The sequence below is a fragment of the Perca fluviatilis genome, chromosome 13 (assembly GCF_010015445.1).
Source record: "Perca fluviatilis chromosome 13, GENO_Pfluv_1.0, whole genome shotgun sequence".
In the NCBI taxonomy this organism is placed as follows: domain Eukaryota; kingdom Metazoa; phylum Chordata; class Actinopteri; order Perciformes; family Percidae; genus Perca; species Perca fluviatilis.
The window spans coordinates 29,096,343-29,118,580 of NC_053124.1; the positions used below are offsets into that span (position 1 = coordinate 29,096,343).

At 42.3% G+C, this 22,238-nt stretch overlaps 1 protein-coding gene across 3 annotated transcripts in view; it reads left to right on the forward strand.

The window, feature by feature from the left end:
* Window positions 1–22,238, forward strand: part of shisa7b (shisa family member 7) — a 51,311-nt gene that overhangs the window by 12,875 nt on the left and 16,198 nt on the right. For all 3 annotated transcript variants that reach the window (XM_039820757.1, XM_039820756.1, XM_039820755.1), the window contains 4 exons: window positions 10,222–13,549; window positions 16,661–16,903; window positions 17,528–17,644; window positions 20,357–20,502. In XM_039820757.1, the coding sequence (XP_039676691.1) occupies window positions 13,143–13,549; window positions 16,661–16,903; window positions 17,528–17,644; window positions 20,357–20,502 (913 nt within the window). In that variant the 5' untranslated portion in view covers window positions 10,222–13,142. The remainder of the gene's footprint in view (window positions 1–10,221; window positions 13,550–16,660; window positions 16,904–17,527; window positions 17,645–20,356; window positions 20,503–22,238) is intronic.

Genomic DNA, 22,238 nt, shown 5'->3' on the forward strand with positions numbered 1-22,238 from the left:
AAATGCATGTGTTTGTTGTACTACAGCGAGCGTTCAGTCACTCTGTAACTCTGGGGTTTCTGCTCCATATGTGCACATGAGCTATAGGTCGTCAGGTTCCTTGTAAACCAAGCACAACATGGCAGCGAGTCCACAGACTGGCATCATGGCTCCGAATGTTTGAATCAGGGAAGGATTACTCATGCATTTAGGTTTTGTAACACACGGTGCCTAAAATAACATGCATTTTGAAATGGATTTTCTTTGGGATGACAGTCTTTAGTTTGTATAAATGACTGTAGATCAGAACCGATGCAGAGTGTCCCATAAATCATCACGACCTATCTGCAAAAATTGATCGAAAGAAAACTAATCTGCAACAATTTTAATGATTGATTGAATGAAGTCATTTATTTATTTTTTTAAAGCAAAGTGCCAAAAGTTACTGGTTCCAGTGCCTTAAATGTAAATATCTGATGGCTTTCTTTGTCCTCTATTGTAGCAAACTAAACGTGTATTTAATTTTTGACTTTTAGTCAGACAAAACAAGACATTTGAAGATGTCAACTTGGGCACTCGAAAAAACAAGTTGCAATTATTACTTTACTATAGTTTAGGGTATCTGTTTTATTTTAAAGGTCCCATGACATGGTGCTCTTTGCATGCTTTTATATAGGCCTTAGTGCGCCCCTAATACTGTATCTGAAGTCTCTTTCCCGAAATTCGAACCTGACTCCGCTAGATGGATCGCTTCGCATTTGCTCGGCATATCCATCTGGGAACGTTCCGTTGGAAACTTTTGTGAAGGGGCGAAAATACTGGTTAGCTGATTGGATAAACCATCCAAATCAACCAATCAGATCCACGAAGCGTATGAAAAATACAACCACAAGCCCGCCCCTGCTGCTGCAGGCAAAGCATAGCTCGTTAGCTCAGCAAGCAAACAACATGTCGGTAAAGGCCTTGACCAACTGCCACTTCTAGCCACTGGGGGACCATAGGCAGGCAGGGGGAACTCATATCAATGTTAAAAAACCTCATAAAGTGAAATTTTCATGCCATGGGACCTTTAATCTATAATAGAATTGAGTAAAAAAAGCGCAATATTTCCTTCTGAATTGTGGAAAAGAAGTATAAAGTAGCATAACATGGAACTAGTGCATCACAATTGTACTAAAGTACAGAACTTGAGTATCTTTACTTAGTTACTTTCCACCTCTGCATAACACATACTGTATACTACAGAAATGGGGTACATCTATATAGTGCACATGCTGTATGCTACAGAAATGGGGTACATCTATATAGTGCACATACTGTATACTACAGAAATGGGGTACATCTATATAGTGCACATACTGTATGCTACAGAAATGGGGTACATCTATATAGTGCACATACTGTATGCTACAGAAATGGGGTACATCTATATAGTGCACATGCTGTATGCTACAGAAATGGGGTACATCTATATAGTGCACATGCTGTATGCTACAGAAATGGGGTACATCTATATAGTGCACATGCTGTATGCTACAGAAATGGGGTACATCTATATAGTGCACATGCTGTATGCTACAGAAATGGGGTACATCTATATAGTGCACATGCTGTATGCTACAGAAATGGGGTACATCTATATAGTGCACATACTGTATGCTACAGAAATGGGGTACATCTATAGTATATAGTGCACATACTGTAGTATACCACAGTATTCCTGCAGATACTGTTGGCAGCGAGGCAGAGCAGTGGGCATATGGGCAGCAAGACAAATCCATACATGTGTGAAGCACACACAGCGAGACAAATGGCTCTGCTCAGCGGGGAGACGGACTGAGACCAGAAAGGGTTTATGTAGACACTAGTCTCCAAAGCGCGCTGGATGAGGGTCTGGCTACTCCACGTAGCATTCGGGGATGGGAGGAAAACGTGCTCTGGTTTATTGGCATTTCTTTAAACCAATCACAATCGTCTTGGGCGGTGCTAATCGCTGGGAATAGCCACGGTGCCACTTGCAAAATAGCCTCGGAAGGAACTTTTTTTGGTTGAACATGTACGTTTAAAAGTTGTTTTAGTCGTGCCACAGAAAACTCAGATTGGACAGATAGGGAATTACTGGAATTGTGTGGTCTAGACCTACTCTATCTGTAAAGTGTCTTGAGATAACTCTAGTTATGATTTGATACTATAAATAAAATTGAATTGAAATTGAAATAGTCTAGCTAGCTGTCTGGGTTTACCCTGCAGAGATCTGAGGAGCAGTTAAAGGGATACGCCACCGTTTGTTGAAATAGGGCTTATCACGGTCTACCCTGGCTGTAGATAGGTGGGCCAACGCATTTTTTGTCTCAGTGCAAGTAATTAGGTTGTTTTTTTGTCTTTTGTTGGCTCACTTTTACTCACAACATGCTAACCGGCAACATAGGATTCCATTCACTACGCTAAGCTAACTAGCGGCCGCGCTGCCGGTGTTGCACCGGACTAAAACGATGCATGCACAAAAAATGCGTTGGCCCACCTATCTACAGCTAGGGGAGACCGTGATAAGCACCATTTCAACAAACGGTGGCGTATTCCTTTAACCATAGTCCTCAGAAATGCCAACACAAAGGAAGCCCAAGGCAACGGATATCTGGCCTAAATGCTTGAAATCCGGCAGATTTTCTGTCAGCAATGGAACAATCCCGGTAGTGGAACGTCGTGGATATAGGCTATGTAGACACAGACACACAGGGCATGTAAACCCTGTTGTCATAAAGTGGCGTATGTATGACACGCCAATTCGTATGCCGTTTTTGCGTGTTATCAAGAAGCACAATCGCTTTTCAGCGTGTTTATCAACGCTGTTTGGCGTTCATTGACCTACATTATGTGTGAATTTTTTTTTTTGGGGTGGTGGATGGGTAAAACACAGGACTTTCACCGTGGTGTGTATGTTTACATCCGTTGTATACAGCGTAGACATACACGTGGAAAGCTCAAAATGCGTACAGATAACACGCCATTTGGCTTTAGGAAAGTGGCGTGTATGTTTACGCAAAGCCATGATGCCATGTTGGTAAACCAGAAACAATGCAGTCATATGGATGGAGAGAAGTTGGACAGATGAATTACTGAAGTGGCTGCAAGGCACTAATAGCGGTCTTAATTCTGTTAAGTGTGTGGGCTTTGCTGCTGGAACAACTCAGTTCCCCTTTAGAATTAATAATGTGCTCTTTTCATCTAACTATCAGTATGTAAATGTGATGTAAATGTCTTAGGTGTAAACGTAGTGTTTTTATCGTCGTCGTCGAGCAAGTATCGCCACATTTTCTTTCTTTCATAAATCAAAGCTGTTGATCACCCTTTACGTCTGTCTGCGCGTTCTCAAAATATTTAAATAGTGGCAAGGCTTCTTTCTTTCTTTCTGAAAGAGCTCGAAATGTTTTCCAGTTTTCATTCATTTTCCAACGGTTTTGGACATGGAAGGTTTTCCCCCGACAGCGACGTTGTGTTGTATTATATTTGGTTTGACCCACATGCACAGGATGGAATATCCTTTAAAGGTCCCATGGCATGGAGATTTCATTTTATGAGTTTTTTTAACATTAATATGAGTTCCCCCAGCCTGCCTATGGTCCCCCAGTGGCTAGAAATGGCGATAGGTGTAAACTAGAGGGTGACACGGGAATCAATTGTCGCTCCCATCCCATCCCGAGCCCACGAAAATACTCCTGTTACATCCCGATCATGTGACTGCCCCCCCCAAAAAAAATCCTGTCCTGCAAAATCCTGAGAGACTCACAAATCCCGTCCTGCTCCTGTTTCGTTCCCTATGTTGTCTAAAGTTATCAGACTCTGTGTGTGTGTGTGTGTGTGTGTGTGTTTGTGCACAGCTGCAGCGAATGGCCCGAGGGAGCGAGAGCAGCTCCTCTGCTCTGCTGCGCTGATGTTGTTGTGTGAATGCAGCGCTGCAGAGCAGAGCCGTTTGTCTCTCACTGCTGGGTGGGTTAGGTTTCGGTAGTGACAATGTTTCGAGACTCCCGAGGGTCACGGTATTCCCAATCAACAAACGTATTGTGAGTTGTAAGTGGTTCTCTTTTCTAAAAACGAAATGCCTCGCAATCTTTGGGCGCGCTCACCACATTGCAGCATCATTTCTTCATTTAATCTCAGGCTCCGTCCCGCTCCCGTTGATTTCTATGCTCTATCCGTCCCGAACACGTTACCGATAGTGAAATTGTCACCCTCTAGTGTAAACCGAGCCCTGGGTATCCTGCTGTAGACCGAGCCCTGGGTATCCTGCTGTAAACCGAGCCCTGGGTATCCTGCTGTAAACCGAGCCCTGGGTATCCTGCTGTAGACCGAGCCCTGGGTATCCTGCTGTAGACCGAGCCCTGGGTATCCTGCTGTAGACCGAGCCCTGGGTATCCTGCTCTGCCTTTGAGAAAATGAAAGCTCAGATGGGCCGATCTGGAATCTTCTCCTTATGAGGTCATAAGGAGCAAGGTTACCTCCCCTTTCTCTGCTTTGCCCGCCCAGAGAACTTGGCCCAACCATGAGAGAGAGACATCATGGCTTTCAAACGAGCAAAGTGGCAGTTGGTCAAGACCACTGTCACGGCCCGATGTGAGTCGAGTGCAGATGTGAGTCGCGCATGCTCAGATTTAAACGGTTTACAGCATGACGCGTCTTCCATAAAATAATATTCGTTTCTCTTTACCTACAATAACAGAAGATGGAAATCATTTCAAAGACGTTGTAGCTATCTAAGATTGTTTGTTTGTCAACGTTAGCTCAAAACGCCATTCAAGTGACAGCCTTTGTTGTGTTTGATTGCTAACTTGTAGCCAGCAGTCATTTCAAAAACGTTTTAGCTATCTGTGATTGTTAGATTGCTAACGTTAGCTCAAAAAGCCGTTAGCATCTTGTAGGCACATGCGACTCAAATCTGCGCTCGACTCACATCGGACAGTGACAGCCACACCCCCACACCCCCTCTCTCCTCCTCAATAGCATTTAAAGCTACGGACACAGAAATGGCTGTAATTCTGCACCAAGGCTGAATTTCGGGAAAGAGACTTCAGATACAGTATCAGGGGACCACTAAGGCCTATATAAAAGAGACTTCAGATACAGTATTAGGGGACCACAAAGGTCTATATAAAAGAGACTTCAGATACAGTATCAGGGGACCACTAAGGTCTATATAAAAGAGACTTCAGATACAGTATTAGGGGACCACTAAGGCCTATATAAAAGAGACTTCAGATACAGTATTAGGGGACCACTAAGGTCTATATAAAAGAGACTTCAGATACAGTATTAGGGGACCACTAAGGCCTATATAAAAGAGACTTCAGATACAGTATTAGGGGACCACTAAGGTCTATATAAAAGAGACTTCAGATACAGTATTAGGGGACCACTAAGGTCTATATAAAAGAGACTTCAGATACAGTATTAGGGGACCACTGAGGTCTATATAAAAGAGACTTCAGATACAGTATTAGGGGACCACTAAGGCCTATATAAAAGAGACTTCAGATACAGTATTAGGGGACCACTAAGGTCTATATAAAAGAGACTTCAGATACAGTATTAGGGGACCACTAAGGTCTATATAAAAGAGACTTCAGATACAGTATTAGGGGACCACTGAGGTCTATATAAAAGAGACTTCAGATACAGTATTAGGGGACCACTAAGGCCTATATAAAAGAGACTTCAGATACAGTATTAGGGGACCACTAAGGTCTATATAAAAGAGACTTCAGATACAGTATTAGGGGACCACTAAGGTCTATATAAAAGAGACTTCAGATACAGTATTAGGGGACCACTGAGGTCTATATAAAAGAGACTTCAGATACAGTATTAGGGGACCACTAAGGCCTATATAAAAGAGACTTCAGATACAGTATTAGGGGACCACTAAGGCCTATATAAAAGCATCCAAAAAGCAGCATGTTATATGACCTTTAAATAACACAGTCATAATTAAATGAAAATCCCATTACTTTGACTTCCTGGAGCACAGCGTTGCCTTTAGTGATACCTCACTGTGTGCCAGTATAAAAACCAGCCAATGAAACGGTCACAGACTCGGCCCCTCACTTCCTCTTTCAATAAGAGACAACATCAGATGAAGTTAGAGGAATGCACTCTTAAATGCAAAATATGTTCATTTCAAAAAAAGCATTTTGTTGTACTAATCATTTTGAATTTGTATGAGCTATGTGTGTTTTTAAATTGGCTGTTCAGTTTGTGATGCGAGTAACATTAAAGTCTCACATTTTCTGACCCAGCTCATGTTGTGTGTGCATGTGTTTGTGTAGCCCATTTGTGTGCACGCATTTCGCAATTGTGTCATCTTTATTTATTTGCATTGAATGAAATGCAGTCATTGCCTCGCAAGCCGGTGGAGGTTCAGCTGTTTGTCAGCGGGGGCTTCTTAATTACGACAACGCGAGGAAGCGTGTCGGAAAAGCCTCAGAGGGTCGAGACACGCTGCTGACGTGAAGCCGGGCTGTCAGGGCAGCAGAGGGGGACCAGGCTATTTAGGTTACCGTGATTCAGGAAATCGTTCCGGTCAACTCCTTTAACCCTGGGATCAGAACATCCTGTTCTCATATATTTGTTTCCGCCGCTCGCACTGACCACGTTCCTGGTTTAGAGGAGAAAACGCCTTTTTTTTTTGCTTTGGAAAGAACCAGCTAGATCATCGCAGGTCATTGTTAGACCTAGATGTCAGGATTTCATCATGTTGGCCATTGGGACGGAGGATGTTCCCTGAACACAAAAAAACCAATCGGAGAAACCGGAAATTAACGTTCCATAGCTCCTCGACAGTGTTTTTGAATTCAAATGACTGAGAGTTGGTTGTTAGTGATGTTGCTTCACCAAGCTTGTAATGAAATAGCCTAGATTTTTGTTTGATTTATGTTCCAAAATGACAGTGTGGGGAAAAAAAGGGGAAGAACATAAATATTCGGGGTTGTGAGAGTCTGTGGTCCCTCTGTCCTACTGTCAGATGAGACCGTATGGCAGCTGTCATGTCGCCTGCTCGCTTTTTATCAAAGTCAGATCACGGCTGCTCCTGTTTCCTCTGTCAGCTGTGTGTGTGTGTGTGTGTGTGTGTGTGTGTGTGTGTGTGTGTGTGTGTGTGTGTGTGTGTGTGTGTGCGTGTGTGTGTGTGTGTGTGTGTAGATACATCGCTCAGCTAAAGCAGAATTTCAGGTTTAATCAAGCATTAAAGAAACTGTACTAAAAGCTGCTCAAGGCAAGAGAATTCAATCAAATTGCCCCTGACCTCCTAGCTTCAATCACAGACTTCCTGTAGGATTTCCTTCATATTCGTGTGTGTGTGCGTGCGTGTGTGTGTGTGTGTGTGTGTGTGTATGCGCGCGTGTACTTCTCGACACAGGAAGTGAGCCAGCTAAATGTCTGTAAACATGAATGAGCAGTTGTGCAGCTTATTGACATCACATTGTAGGACTTCTGGGAGTTGTAGTTAAACGTTTCCAAACAGTTGTCATTTTGAGGTACAAGAGTGCATCCTTTGTTATGGTTTTTGATTCAGTATTGCAGCTTAAAATATGTCTTTAAGTTAGAGTCACTTTTTTTTTTTTAACCTTAAGTCACCTCAGTTTTTGGAATAAAGCATGCTTGATTATCGACTAAATGTTTGATATATTATTACAGATGAAAACCAATTGTCAAATTTAGCTTTCACATACAAGGACGGTGCTTTAAACGTGAGAAATAAGCTGTGTATTGTAGTCATTCATGTTTTGAACATAAATAGGTAATGCAATTTGTTGTCGTTGATTATAAATAGTTATATAAAAGGCTGCAACTCCAGGTTACAGTATAATATCATTGCCTGTGTTTTATTCTCTGGTAGTTTAGCTTAGGTTAGTAGTACAACAACATCAAAAGATACTGAAATACTGATGATCCCTATAAAACATGTTACCGTTAACATATCAGTCCCTCCAGAAAAACCTGATTATGCGATCGCATAATTCAAGGCATAATCAGCCAAAGTCCGCATATTGATGCGGGGGCCACATTTTTTTCAAATATGCCGCACTTTCGCCGCATACATTGCCGATTTCTGTGCAAAATATGCGGGACTTGCATGATTTCATAATCCCCGCATTTTCGTTGCAAAAAAGTCCCATATATCTTAGCAGAAAGTTGAAAAATGTTGCGTTTACTTCACACAAGAGCAGCCATTTTCCCCTGTTGCCATGGGAACGTTATGAATTGACGTAATTACGCGACGTGAACATCATTGAAAAGCAGGGTGTTGGGGGAATCACTTTCTTTTTCATCAAACCGCAGTTTTTGCAAGTTCCCGCAATTTCATCACATAAAATTGCATAAATATCCCACATATTCCATCGCATTTTTTAAGAAAACGTGCCGCATAATTAAGGATTTTTGCCCGCAACAATCACAAAAAAAACCTCAAAACTACATTTAGTTTAGTTTATTAGTTTATAATGTCGTGGACAGTCCCCTTTAATTAACTATACAGTAAAAGGAGCAGCTTTAGCCTCTACGGCTAATTTCCAGCTGTAGTCCCTGGCCAGCTGAAAATAGGCATCCTAAAATACAATGGTTAACATATTAAAATGAGTTACATAACATCTATAATAACAGCAGGCCTAAGCTTAAAGGGTTAAAACATAAAAAGAAGTGGCACACAAACAAACAAGCACAGATAACGGCAATGGCATTAAAGAGGCCACACTGAAAGCACATAAAAGACATAACATGGAGGCAGGCAGCAGGGATGGAGCGGCAGCAACAGTGACTACGTCACATCGAACACGCATCACATCTGACAGATTAACGCGTGCAGTAATAGCTTTCGGACTGCCATGTTTTAAGGTGGAATATGTACGTATATCTTTGACTGTAGTGGGCAAAGAATTCCAGTTTTGTACAGTTTTGCCGTTAACAGAAAAACGATCATCGGCCAAATGTACTTTTTCCTGAATGGAATTAGAAGGTCACCTAGTGCTCCAACATATCAGACATCAGCCCAGAGTTCAAAAGCTGTTTTCATAAAAAAGTTTTGGCAGTGCAATATTTCAATCAGGAGAGACTTTGTTTGCAGATATGCAAAAAGATTTATTGTACAAATGCATAATAAAAAGTACACAGTCTTTTGGAGATTAGACTCCATCGTTGTAATAGAATTAGTTGAAGGGGTAGAGAAACAGGACGTAACCCCCCGATGGAGTCTAGACACTGGCGGGGGCGGAGAAGGAGACCGGAGACCAGACCGAAGGACGCAACGTAGCGGTCAGCCGGAGGGGAAAAACGATGACCGGACACGGAGGGTTGAGCGCTTTGCCTGAAACGACGGCGAACAGATTTAAAGCAGAGTTGAAATGCTGTGATTGGTCCTTGAATTTCATGACCCAGTCTGATTGGTTTAACTAAAGTGACGCCTCTAAACAGAAGAAAGAGTAGCGATTGGGTTATTTGACGTCTTCCTGAAAGACTTTGCGCTGAGCTTAATTATCGTATTACAGAAATGTTGAACTCTTGGGGAAATAAAGAAAAACCTGATAAATTCAGTTAAATGGGCTTAAAAAAATACCAGTGATTGCCAGAATATATATATATATATATATATATAGTACAGGCCAAATGTTTGGACACACCTTCTCATTCAATGTGTTTCTTTATTTTCATGACTATTTCCATTGTAGATTCTCACTGAAGGCATCAAAACTATGAATGAACACATATGGAATTATGTACTTAACAAAAAAGTGTGAAATAACTGAAAACATGTCTTATATTTTAGATTCTTCAAAGTAGCCACCCTTTGCTTTTTTTGATAACTCTGCAAACCCTTGGTGTTCTCTCGTTGAGCTTCATGAGGTAGTCACCTGAAATGGTTTTCACTTCACAGGTGTGCTTTGTCAGGGTTAATTAGTGGAATTTTTTCCCTTATTAATAAAAAAAGCAAAGGGTGGCTACTTTGAAGAACACTTTTTTGTTAAGTACATAATCCCATATGTGTTCATTCATAGTTTTGATGCCTTCAGTGAGAATCTACAATGTAAATAGTCATGAAAATAAAAAGGAAACGCATTTGAATGAGAAGGTGTGTCCAAACTTTTGTCCTGTACTGTATGTATACATACAAACACAATATGCCGATTTTTCTTGACAAACTTTGTACATCTTTGAGACTAAATTCACCCTTATGCATGTTGTGTTCTTCTCTTTCAGTGTGGAAACTGGTGAACAAGTGAATGTGAACTCGTGAGAGAAAGAGAGAGAGACTCGCAGAAGAAAAAAGTGGATGCCACTCTGGATCTCAACAGGACCGTCCCTGCGCCACATGGAGGTTTTCTGGGGGGTTTTCTCAGCTGCTCTCAAAGCCGAGGCGCCCCACTAACTAACCCCCCCCCTGGCTCCTTTTCCACTGTTTTTTACTTTGTCGTTGTCGTCGGGATCAGAGGCTACAGACCTCTTCCGTTCTCGTCTGCTCTTTTGTTCTAAGCGAGACCAAAACCAGGTGCCAAAACTGTGTCAAGAGAAGAAGCAAAAAAAAATCCCCCCCAAAAAAATCGATGAAACTAACCGTCACCAAATCAGCATAAGAAGAGTTGATTTAGTCGTTTAGCTTTGAAAAACCTGATTTTATTACCTAGAGTACAGCGTTATTGCCCACATGCACGATTGCAACATCCTGCATCCCATTAAAATCCTATTTAATCTCAACACGTTTGGTCACAGCCCATTGGAGAGACATTTCCACAAACTCTATATCCAATTGTCTTCGGTCGTGTGTGTTCGCATAGCTGCTGCTCTTAATGCCGAAAAACTGCGAGGCGACGATCAGTGCATTATTGGTTTCCAAGTGCTTTATAACCGGATTCCTCCAGCTTGTAAGTCGTGTGTCGCAGAAGAGGCGCGTGGTAGGCGGCGATAACTCTGCTCTGACGCCCCGCCCGAACATTTCACAGCCTTCGGCAGGACAGCGTTGACTGGCGGGCGACACGAGCCACGTCTAACCTGATAAATATAGACTCCACTAGCGCCGCCGCCGCCGCCGCTGCTGCCGCCGCCGCTGCTGCTGCCGCCGCCGCTGCTGCTGCTATCTCAAAGGCTGGGAGACATCCCGTCGCCTCAGTCCGCGCTGTGAAACACTGTTGACACCTTTCCTATCTCCTTCTTCCAGTTGCTTGTACGAGAGAGGCCTCTCGCTCTGCGTCGTCTTCTTCTGTTTCTTCCTACACGTGGTCGCTACAACAACCCGAAAGCCGCCTTTATTCTAATCCCAGTGACCTCTTAGATGTTTTTGTGCATTCTTCCTTATATTCTACTTTAAAAACAAAAACAAACAAACATGCAATTTAAAACCTTTCACTGTATTTCTATTTCCTGCGGAGGTTTCGTATGAACATAACCTGAAGCCATACTGAACACCAGCCATACAAAATACCCTTTTTGTTTGTTCTCATTTACAAACGCCTCACGATGTTTAGGATTTCTTCAACAAAGTGATCTTCGAAAACACATCAGCGCACATTCAGGGAGTCAACGAAGACGCTGCTGGTGGATAGAGCTGGACATTTCCTACGTTTGGATGACCGAACGGCTTCGTAAGGTGTTGTTTTTTTCCCCTTCTACCCGTGTCTTAACCTAGATCGTACCGAATCTGTGAGCGGACAGCCTGCGGCGTCAAAGTGTGGCAGTGACCCCACCCCCCCCTCCCCGTGTTCCTCTGTCTTGACGGATGAATCCGGACATTTTCATGTCTGTTCTGTGGGCAGAACCTCTCTGCCCTACTAGAACCGGGCCCAAGCCCTCCTTCGTTCTCTTCTGTTGGGCCAAGCTAAATTCAGAGCAAAGACACTCACACAAGGGTATCGAGCGCACATAGATCCTCCCCGTTTTTTTTTAAAAACTTTTTTTCTTTGTCGTTTGGTCGCCAGTTTCTTGCTATTGATCACTCTTTTGTGAATGCCTTGACTTGCTCATTTATTGTATTCTCTAGCAGCTGCTGGAAGGATTTGTTTTCTTGAAGATTTGATCCCGCTCGATGTTCAGTTAGCAGCTTTATTTGTCAAAACTCACTGTCCGCAACTTCTAAATTCTTTCTACTCTGATTAAAACCCAAATTTCAAGCATATTGACCTTTTTTTCGGATCCTCTTCCCCTAAACCTTTTTGAAAGGAAGAGTTTGTTTATTGGCAAATTGCGAGCAAATCCACATTTAAGTCCCAGCTTGTTCACTCGCTCGCCGAACCAAGCTGAGATCTCTGAAGCTGCCAGCACTGTTGTTTACAGACACCAGACACGCAGGGCTCCAATATTTGGATTTGATAAGAAAACATAATTTTTTTTCCATGTATGATTTTACATAAAACAGGACAAAAAACAGAAGTGCCAAACTCAAACACGAAAACAGCTCACATCTGTTAGAGCTCATCCAACGTGAAACATAAAGTTTACATACAACGCTAAATGTTTACAGACTACCGTTTTTTTTTTTCCATCGCAGTTTTTCTTACATGAATCGTAACTTTTCGTGCCATAAACTCCTCCAAGAAAACTCTTCACTTGGAGATATGTAAGACTCTTTTTGTGGAGCGGTCGTTACATTAAAAAAAGAATACTACTGTACTGCCTATTTTGAAGATTTCGAATTTTGGCCTAGAGACTGTAAAAAAACAAAGGCCAAAATTAAATATCCGACACCTGCTGCCATAAATCTACATTATTGTATATTTATAATCTGTTAAAAGTTTTCATTTCAGAACGACAGCCATTCCACAGCCAGTTCGTACGGGGCCTAAAAAAAAAAAACCCTGAAAGACCTCAATGTTTACAAAAGCTGCTTAAGGGAAGGATTTGTATACCAAGAGAAATGTTTACATTAAGCTGAAGGAGTGACATGCCAAACACATTCACCATCCATTGCTCCAGCTAAGTGAATCCGCTGAACTCCGAGAGAAGCCCTTTGCTCCTGTGCAGTGTGTACAGAACGAGAAAGGGACTAGTTCATCGCACTTTTCATACAAGAGGTTTTTATAAGTCAAAAGGGACGCTGACAATTCACATTTGGAGCTGTTTATGTGATATATTATTTTTTTTATTTTTTATTTTATTTTTTAACGCCTCAAGAACTTTGTGATCAAACGATGAAACCTACAACTCTAAGAGCGATGTTTTGCTCGTCCCTCGCTCTCCTGCTTTCCTGCTGCCTCGCCGTCTCCACGTTAACCGTCGCCACGGAGAGGCGCGCCGCCGACGGCGACGTCAGGACTCTGACCGCCGCCGGCGGCAGCGGCAAGAAGAGCACCGCCTTGTTCCTCCTGACCGGCTACAAGCCGCCGCTGCCCCCGCTGCCCGCCGGGCCCAAAGTGGCGCCGAAAGCGGCCGAGGTGGAGGACGGAGATGACCCGCCAGTTGTGGCCGAGCTCCCGCCGAAGCCCCTCCCTCAGACCATGCTGCCGAGGAACATGACGGCCGACGCCCTGAAGCCTCCGCTCGGCGCGGCCCAGGTGGCTCCGCCTCCCAGACAGCTGGTGGACGTGGACGTGTGCAGGTACAGCTACAGCTACTTGCTGCTCGGTTGCGTCTTGTGGGTAGGGTTGGGCGTCGTTTGGATTTTAACATTCTGATTCTGATTCCGATTCTTCCTTTGGATTCCGGTTCTTATAGATTCTCGATTCCGATTCTTTGAGGGAGTTGGGGTTGAAACGGGTCACGTGCTTATTTCACAAATGAGAGAAAAGTTTTATTTTGATACGATGGTGGGTACTGGTTAGGGCTGGGCGATATGGAGAAAATCAAATATCACAATATTTTTGACCAAATACCTCGATATCGCTACCGCAACGATATTGTAGTGTTGACTACTGGTGCTTTCACAAAATATTTACACAATGAGATTTTAGATGAATAATCATCAGTAATGTGGATATAATGACTAAGTTGTAACAGTCTTGGTAAGTCTTGGTAAGTAGTATCACGATATTACGATATCCAAAATCTAAGACGATATCCAGTCTCATATCCCGATATCGATATAAAATCGATATATAAGTAGTATCACGATATTACGATATCCAAAATCTAAGACGATATCTAGTCTCATATCACGATATCGATATAGTATCGATATATTGCCCCGCTCTAATTGCAGTTTTCCCGGGCTTTTTCAACGTAAAACAAAGCCACGCTAGAGCGCCGCTTACTGTGCTCCAAGGCTGCAACACAGCAAGCGCCTGGCCGCTACGGAAACCAAAACTTGCGCATGTTAAATTTGGAACCCATGATCAGATTCCAAACAAGATTCCAATAAAGAAACGATTCCACTGGAATCGTAATTTTTGAAACGATTACAAGTTGGAATCGATTCTCGATGCCCAACCCTACTTGTGGATCTGTTTATTTGAGTATTAAAAGGCAGATGAAAATCCGACTTTAAACACATAAATCAAACAACCTCTTTAGAGGGACTCGAGAGTAACTCGTGTAATGTAAACTGTCGAGGATCAGTGTCCTCTCCCAGCAGAAATGGAAACAACCTTCAGGTGCAAGGGGACAAAAACCAGTTCAAATCCAATCTGCTCCCTTAAGAAAAACTGGTGGTTAAAACCTGTAAAGACCACAATTGATGAGCCTTTGGCGTGCTGTATAAAGTCCGCTACGGCTCCCAGCAGAGGGGCCACTTCTCCTTTATAGCCCAAATGTACTTCCATCCAGTGTGATGTGTTCATCACACTGGATGCCATAAAAAAAATTGAAATGAGGCGCAAAACATGAATCTTTTCCTCCTGCAGCAGCTCTGATCTCGATCTCGCTGGAGCTTATATTTTTGCACTGAGAGGCGTCTTGCTGTTGCTAGGCAACATGTAATCAGCTCTAAATCAGTTGCGTGCTGGTGAGTAACCCCCCTCCCTCAGGCGAAGCAGCACCATCAGTAATACCAGAAAATTATATAAAGCTCCTCACTTGTGTTCGTCTAAATCTTGACGTTTCTTTTAATGTTGCTGTCGTCTCAGTCTGTAAGATTACATCATAGCTCAGTCACAACAGCTATTAGCCTTTTCAGCTTTCGGACATGAATTCATGCCTTAGAATGACTCCCAGCAATCCCTTCAGTAGGCGATATGTAAGACTCTTTTTATGGAGAGGTCATTGTGTTACGTGAGTTTACAGTTAAAGTGCTGCTCATACGTTTAGGAACCCATGCTAAAGTTCACCATACCTAGAGATTGGCATGGTTTTATTTCAGTTAGCCTAATAGCTGGTTTGATTTGCATTGAGAGATGATTTTATGGAAAGTACCCCATGCCAATCTCTAGGTATGGTGAAGGGTATGTGATGATGTGGGGGGGCTATTTTAATTCCAAAGGCCAAGGGGACTTTATCAGGATGCATAGTATCCTGGATCCATGAAATAACTGGCATTTAATAATAAAAACCTGCCTGCATCTATGGGAATTTAACATAGCCTTGTGGAGGCACATCAGTGCTGCTTTAAAGTCAGATAGTAATGGGCTTGGATCAAATATGACCATGAGAAAATGTGCATTAGCTCATTGGAAAACTGCCTCCGGAAACACTAACATGTTGTTAGACATTGGATCAATAAGGCTTGGGCCTAAGTGTCATGTTTTACCATGTTAGTCATTAGGTATTGCCAGACCTATCTCCACACCGCTGTGGAGTATAAGGTCTCGCTACACCACACATACATTCTGGGATAGGAGGAAAATCGCTCTGGGTTGTTTGCATTTCTTAAACCAATCCCAATCGTCTTGGGGCGGCGCTAAGCTCCGGTCGCAGAGACGGTGACTCTGCAAAATAGTCTCAGTGAGGAACTTGTTTTGGTGGAACATTTGCACTCCGCAAAAGAAAACGCCACATACAATATTAAATGAAGTTAACTGTTCACACAATACAGTAACGTGAGTTCAATTAGCTGGATACATGGTTAAACCTCATTTGCTCCTACCAGTGTATTGCTTGTAGAAATGGTCCGATACCATATAGCTTCCCGATACCGATACCGATTCCGATACCTGAACTTGCGTATCAGCCGATACCGAGTACTGATCCGATACCAGTGTCTCATATATTGTATTATGTTTTAACAGCTGTATACTACTATCCCTGTATGGATGGGATATGATTGCTATCGTTGTTGTACGGCCTGGCTCAGGTTAAACTTTTCGTGAAACAATATCGCCACAGAACTTTCTTTTATCATCCAGTTTGACAGTGAGTCAAAACAGAAAAAGAACATAAATAAATTACTTTAAAGTAGATTTTCTTTGGGGCTAAATTACGTGGTATCGGATCGGTGCATAAACTCCAGTACTTTCCGATACCAATACAGCATTTTAGGTAGTATCAGAGGCTTTTCCGATACTGGTATCAGTATCGGAACATCTCTAATTGCGTGTGTATTTTGTCCCCGCCAATCGGACCCAAAACGTCCCAGTTAGAAGGTTGTTGTTGTTGTTTCCTGAAGAGAACGGCGCTAGACAACGGCAACACACGGACGTTCCAGCAGTTATCCTGGAGATGAACTGTCGTCGATCTAGACTAGTCATGACCGACCAGGTTTAGACAGAATCCTAAATGGTACAAGTGGCGGAGACTTTAACTTTTTTTTTGGTTAAACTTACCCACTTTGTTTCCACAGGGGTTACTACGACGTGATGGGGCAGTTTGACACCACGTTCAACTGCTCCAAGGGCAGCTACATCTACTGCTGCGGTACGTGCCACTACCGGTTCTGCTGCGAGCACCAGAGGAGCCGGCTGGACCAGGAAACCTGCAACAACTACATCTCCCCCGTCTGGGCCGACCCACAGGTCCCCGTCACCGTAAACGCAGACAACAAGCCCGACCCGGACTTTGAGACGCTCCAGCAGCAGAACAGCAGGTCAGAGTCCGCACTCGTTTGTCACTGCTCGCATTATTTAAAGCCAGTACAATATCTATGATCTTGTAAGCAGAAACAAAAAAGTATTGTTTTATAAACGCGTTTTATATTTATTCCTGATCTCTTTTTATTTAAAATAAAGAAGAAAAAAAACTTTATTGCTGCATTTAACTACATAAAATGATCATGTTTTTGTATTATTTTGGGAATTTCAGGAATATACATACCACAGTGCCTCTTTTTAATTTGGAATAAACACAATTTTTAGATTAGCAGAGATTAATAGAAGTAGTAGGAGTAATACATTGTAAAATCATAAAGTTGTAGTAGTAGTATTTGTTCTTGTAATGTATATGCATCCTAATCTAGTACAAGATGGGACAAGTTAGATGTGATTACATGATGATAAATTATATCTTCCAAAAACTGTTGTTCTTTTTCTACAACCCACTTTTATTTGTCTTGGATATACTGTGTGTGTATATATATATATATATATATATATATATATATATATATATATATATATATATATATATATATATGAAATGACAACGCTATATAAAGAAATAATAAAATAGAAGCATAAATAACTAAAGTGTTGTCTTTTCCCTCTCCGTACAGCACAGCCTATGTGATCGGGGGTGTGATCTCCTTCACGCTGGTGGTGGCTGTGGGCGTCAGGATCGCCTTCAGCAAGGTGGCGCGGCGACCCCGCAACAGGGACATCAACATGCCCAGGTGAGACAAACAGGACGGGTAGGGTGGAGAGATCCTCCTGGTGGGGAGGATTTAGACAGAACATGAGCGCACCAGGGTGAGACTGGAGAAGAGTCAATATCAGACAGGAAGCGACTTTCCGACATGGAAGCTGTTTCAACGCTTGCTCTGTTTGTCTGTTAGGCTCTCAATCACAGGTCTCCATTACACAAATGTTCCGTAATGACTCTCTAATAATGTGGCTGGATGATTGCAGATATAAGCTGTAATGCTCGTGAAATATTTAGCAGCAAATAGGGGTGGTATATAACCTAAGTATTATACTTTTGTACTTTCGTGAAATTGTGAAGGCAGGACTTTTACCTGTAATTTTGTATTTCTATAGTTAGGCAGCAGTACTTTTACTTAAAGGGATAGTTTGGATTTGTTGGGGTTGTATGAGGTTTTATCTATGGTCAGTGTATTACCTACTACTGGCTGTCGGCACGCCGCCAGTTTGGAGAAGAGTCCTGACACGGAAGCAAAAAAATGTACGGTTATGGACAGGGGTCAGCAGATAAACGATTTTAGACACCTAACAAAAATCGATATCAGTTTAGTGTACGCTATATTTAGAATATTTTCACCGCTTTACCTTGCTGACAGACAGCCCTTTACAACGGGGAGCTGAAGCCGTTGTGTCGCTGTCTTCAAAGCCGGCCAGACTCCTTTGACGAAAACATGTCATTTTACCTCGCAGGACAACGGGAGCCGCTGGTGTACTGCTGCCTCGATCGGTTAGTTTGTGTTAATTGTCTGACTTTGGTGTTTTAAAGAGTTAGTCCGGATTCACCAAAGTCACACAATAACCCAAATAAAAGAGTCTGGTGGCTTCGACAAGAGCATAGATAGTGACTTCAGCTCCCCGTCGTAAAGAGCTGTCTGACGGCAAGGTAAAGTGGTGAAAATAGTCTAAATGTAGCGCACACTTAAACTGATCTAGGTTCTTTTTGGTGTCTCCACCTTTGCCCCCCCTCTCTCCTCCTCAATAGCTACAGACACAGAAATGGCACATCCTAAGGAAAGCTCATTGTGGGACTGGCTCTAGTGGCTGTAATTCTGCACCAAGGCTTTCGGGAAAGAGACTTCAGATACAGTATTAGGGGACCACTAAGGCCTATATAAAAGAGACTTCAGATACAGTATTAGGGGACCACTAAGGTCTATATAAAAGAGACTTCAGATACAGTATTAGGGGACCACTAAGGTCTATATAAAAGAGACTTCAGATACAGTATTAGGGGACCACTAAGGCCTATATAAAAGAGACTTCAGATACAGTATTAGGGGACCACTAAGGTCTATATAAAAGAGACTTCAGATACAGTATTAGGGGACCACTAAGGTCTATATAAAAGAGACTTCAGATACAGTATTAGGGGACCACTAAGGTCTATATAAAAGAGACTTCAGATACAGTATTAAGGGACCACTAAGGTCTATATAAAAGAGACTTCAGATACAGTATAAGGGGACCACTAAGGCCTATATAAAAGAGACTTCAGATACAGTATTAGGGGACCACTAAGGTCTATATAAAAGAGACTTCAGATACAGTATTAGGACCACTAAGGTCTATATAAAAGACTTCAGATACAGTATAGGGACCACTAAGGTCTATATAAAGAGACTTCAGATACAGTATTAGGGGACCACTAAGGTCTATATAAAGAGACTTCAGATACAGTATTAGGGGACCACTAAGGTCTATATAAAAGAGACTTCAGATACAGTATTAGGGGACCACTAAGGTCTATATAAAAGAGACTTCAGATACAGTATTAGGGGACCACTAAGGTCTATATAAAAGAGACTTCAGATACAGTATTAGGGGACCACTAAGGTCTATATAAAAGAGACTTCAGATACAGTATTAGGGGACCACTAAGGTTATATAAAAGAGACTTCAGATACAGTATTAGGGGACCACTAAGGTCTATATAAAAGAGACTTCAGATACAGTATTAGGGGACCACTAAGGTCTATATAAAAGAGACTTCAGATACAGTATTAGGGGACCACTAAGGTCTATATAAAAGAGACTTCAGATACAGTATTAGGGGACCACTAAGGTCTATATAAAAGAGACTTAGATACAGTATTAGGGGCCACTAAGGTTATATAAAAGAGACTTCAGATACAGTATTAGGGCCTGCTAAGGCCACTAAGATATAAGAGACTTCAGATACAGTATTAGGGGACCACTAAGGTCTATATAAAAAGACTTCAGATACAGTATTAGGGGACCACTAAGGTCTATATAAAAGAGACTTCAGATACAGTATTAGGGGACCACTAAGGTCTATATAAAAGAGACTTCAGATACAGTATTAGGGGACCACTAAGGTCTATATAAAAGAGACTTCAGATACAGTATTAGGGGACCACTGAGGTCTATATAAAAGAGACTTCAGATACAGTATTAGGGGACCACTAAGGTCTATATAAAAGCATCCAAAAAGCACCATGTCATGGAACCTTTAAGTAAATGATTTGAATACTTCTTCCACTGCAGTTCACAGCTTCAACTACTGGGTTTTGGAGTTTGGTGAATATATGAATTATATAATATATGAGTTTCCTCCGTATTCTGTCTTCTCCTCGACTCTGCCTTTCTGTCTCTTTCTGACCTTTTTGTCTTTCTCTTCATCCTCCCCTTTCCCTCATCCCTTCCGCCGTCCTCTGCTGTGTCAGATCACTGGTGGATATCTTGCGTCACCAGTCGAGCCCGGTGCAGCAGGGAGAGAGGAACAACACCGCAGCGTTGACCACCACCGCCTCAGACGGACGAACGTCCAAAAACCACTACACCCCCGTCCTGCAGAGCAAAGACAACCGCAGTAAGTACTTCACGTTAAAAGAGCAGAATTTAGAGCAGAATTACACCACTTTCGCCATAATGTTCAGGTGAAATTAACGGTGTCATGTCCCCATTGGCGTGGATGGTAACTGCTTTTGTTCAAACGTCATTATCAGAGAGAGCTAATGTAGACGCTGCTATTTAGAGTAGTTAAAGGATACATACTATCTTAGTAAGCCTTAGTCCTCTTTCACACTGGCTGCGTGGCGTGAGCGTGTCAGCTGTGTGGCGTGTCCGTTTTTATTTCGGTTTTCTTAAAAAATGCAATGGAATATGCTATATGATATTTATGCAATTTTATGCGATGAAATTGCGGGAACTTGCAAAAACTGCGGTTTGATGAAAAAGAGAAAAAAAAGTGATTCCCCCAACACCCTGCTTTTCGATGAAGTTCATGTTGCGTAATTACGTCACTTCATAACGTTCCCATGGCAACAGGGGAAAATGGCTGCTCTTGTGTGAAGTAAATGCAACATTTTTCAACTTTCTAAGATACATGTGACTTTTTTTGCAATGAAAATGCGGGGATTATGAAATCATCAATATTTTGAGCGGAAAACGGTAATTTATGCGGCAAAAGTGCGGCGTATTTGAAAATGCAGGCCCCGCATAAATATGCGGACTTTGGCTGATTATGCGTTGAATTATGCGATCGCATAATCATGTTTTTCTGGCGGGACTGGTTAGAGCTTGCACACTGCCTGGGTGACACGCACCTCTCAGGCCATGATAGAAATAGGACCAACGCCTATTTTTCACGCGACACTCAAGCGCGTTGGAAGCGTTTCCAGGCAAAATAGAATAGGAAAAGATGTTTGTATGTCGTTTTGACACAAATTCATATTAATAAATGACATGTTGATGTTTGAAAGTCTCTAGGTTTTGACATAAATGTAATTTTTTTTTTTTAAGATTATTTTTTGGGGGGCTTTTCTCTTTATTTGAAAGTGGATAGATATGAAAGGGGGAGAGAGATGGGGGATGACACGCAGCAAAGGGCAGCAGGTGGGATTCAAACCCGCGCCACTGCAGGACTCAGCAAACATGGGGCGAACGCTCTTACTGGGTGAGCTAGGGTCCGCCCCGATATGAATGTAATTAAAAAATATAATAATAAATAATTATCGATTTTCAAATATTGCCCCAGAACAAAATATTCTGTAGCCTATTTTGCCATGAATACTGCTGACGTTGTCTTTGCTGTAATCAGATCAGTATATAGGGTTGAAGAAAACGCTGTTATTTCATTTTGTCAATGGGAAACCTACATGTGTACAGACAAGGCTAGCAGCAGCAGCAGCGCCGCGTCAGACACGTTTCTGGTGTGAAAAGACATAGAAAACGCCACGCAGCCGCCACGCAGCCAGTGTGAAAGAGGCCTTAGCCTTTGTTTTGAAATGAAGCCACATTAGTTCCTCCATTTGCAGAAAGTTTGTCCAATAATCCTTTTGATTGCTTACAATGTGGATTCACCTGAATTTATTGTGTGTTTGGCAGGAAATAACTCTAAATGTAACCACACCTTTGATGCATTGTGCCAACAGAAATCCCTTCAGTATTCGCGTGCATGAACAATGAATGCAAACGGACTACACAACTGGACGTTCAGCTAGTCATAACGTTCACCTAAAAAAAGTTGTTCATCTACTAAATGCTCAACATGGCACAGTCGCTGAACTTTAAACCTTAACGGTGACGCTTGTCGTGTTTCTTAGG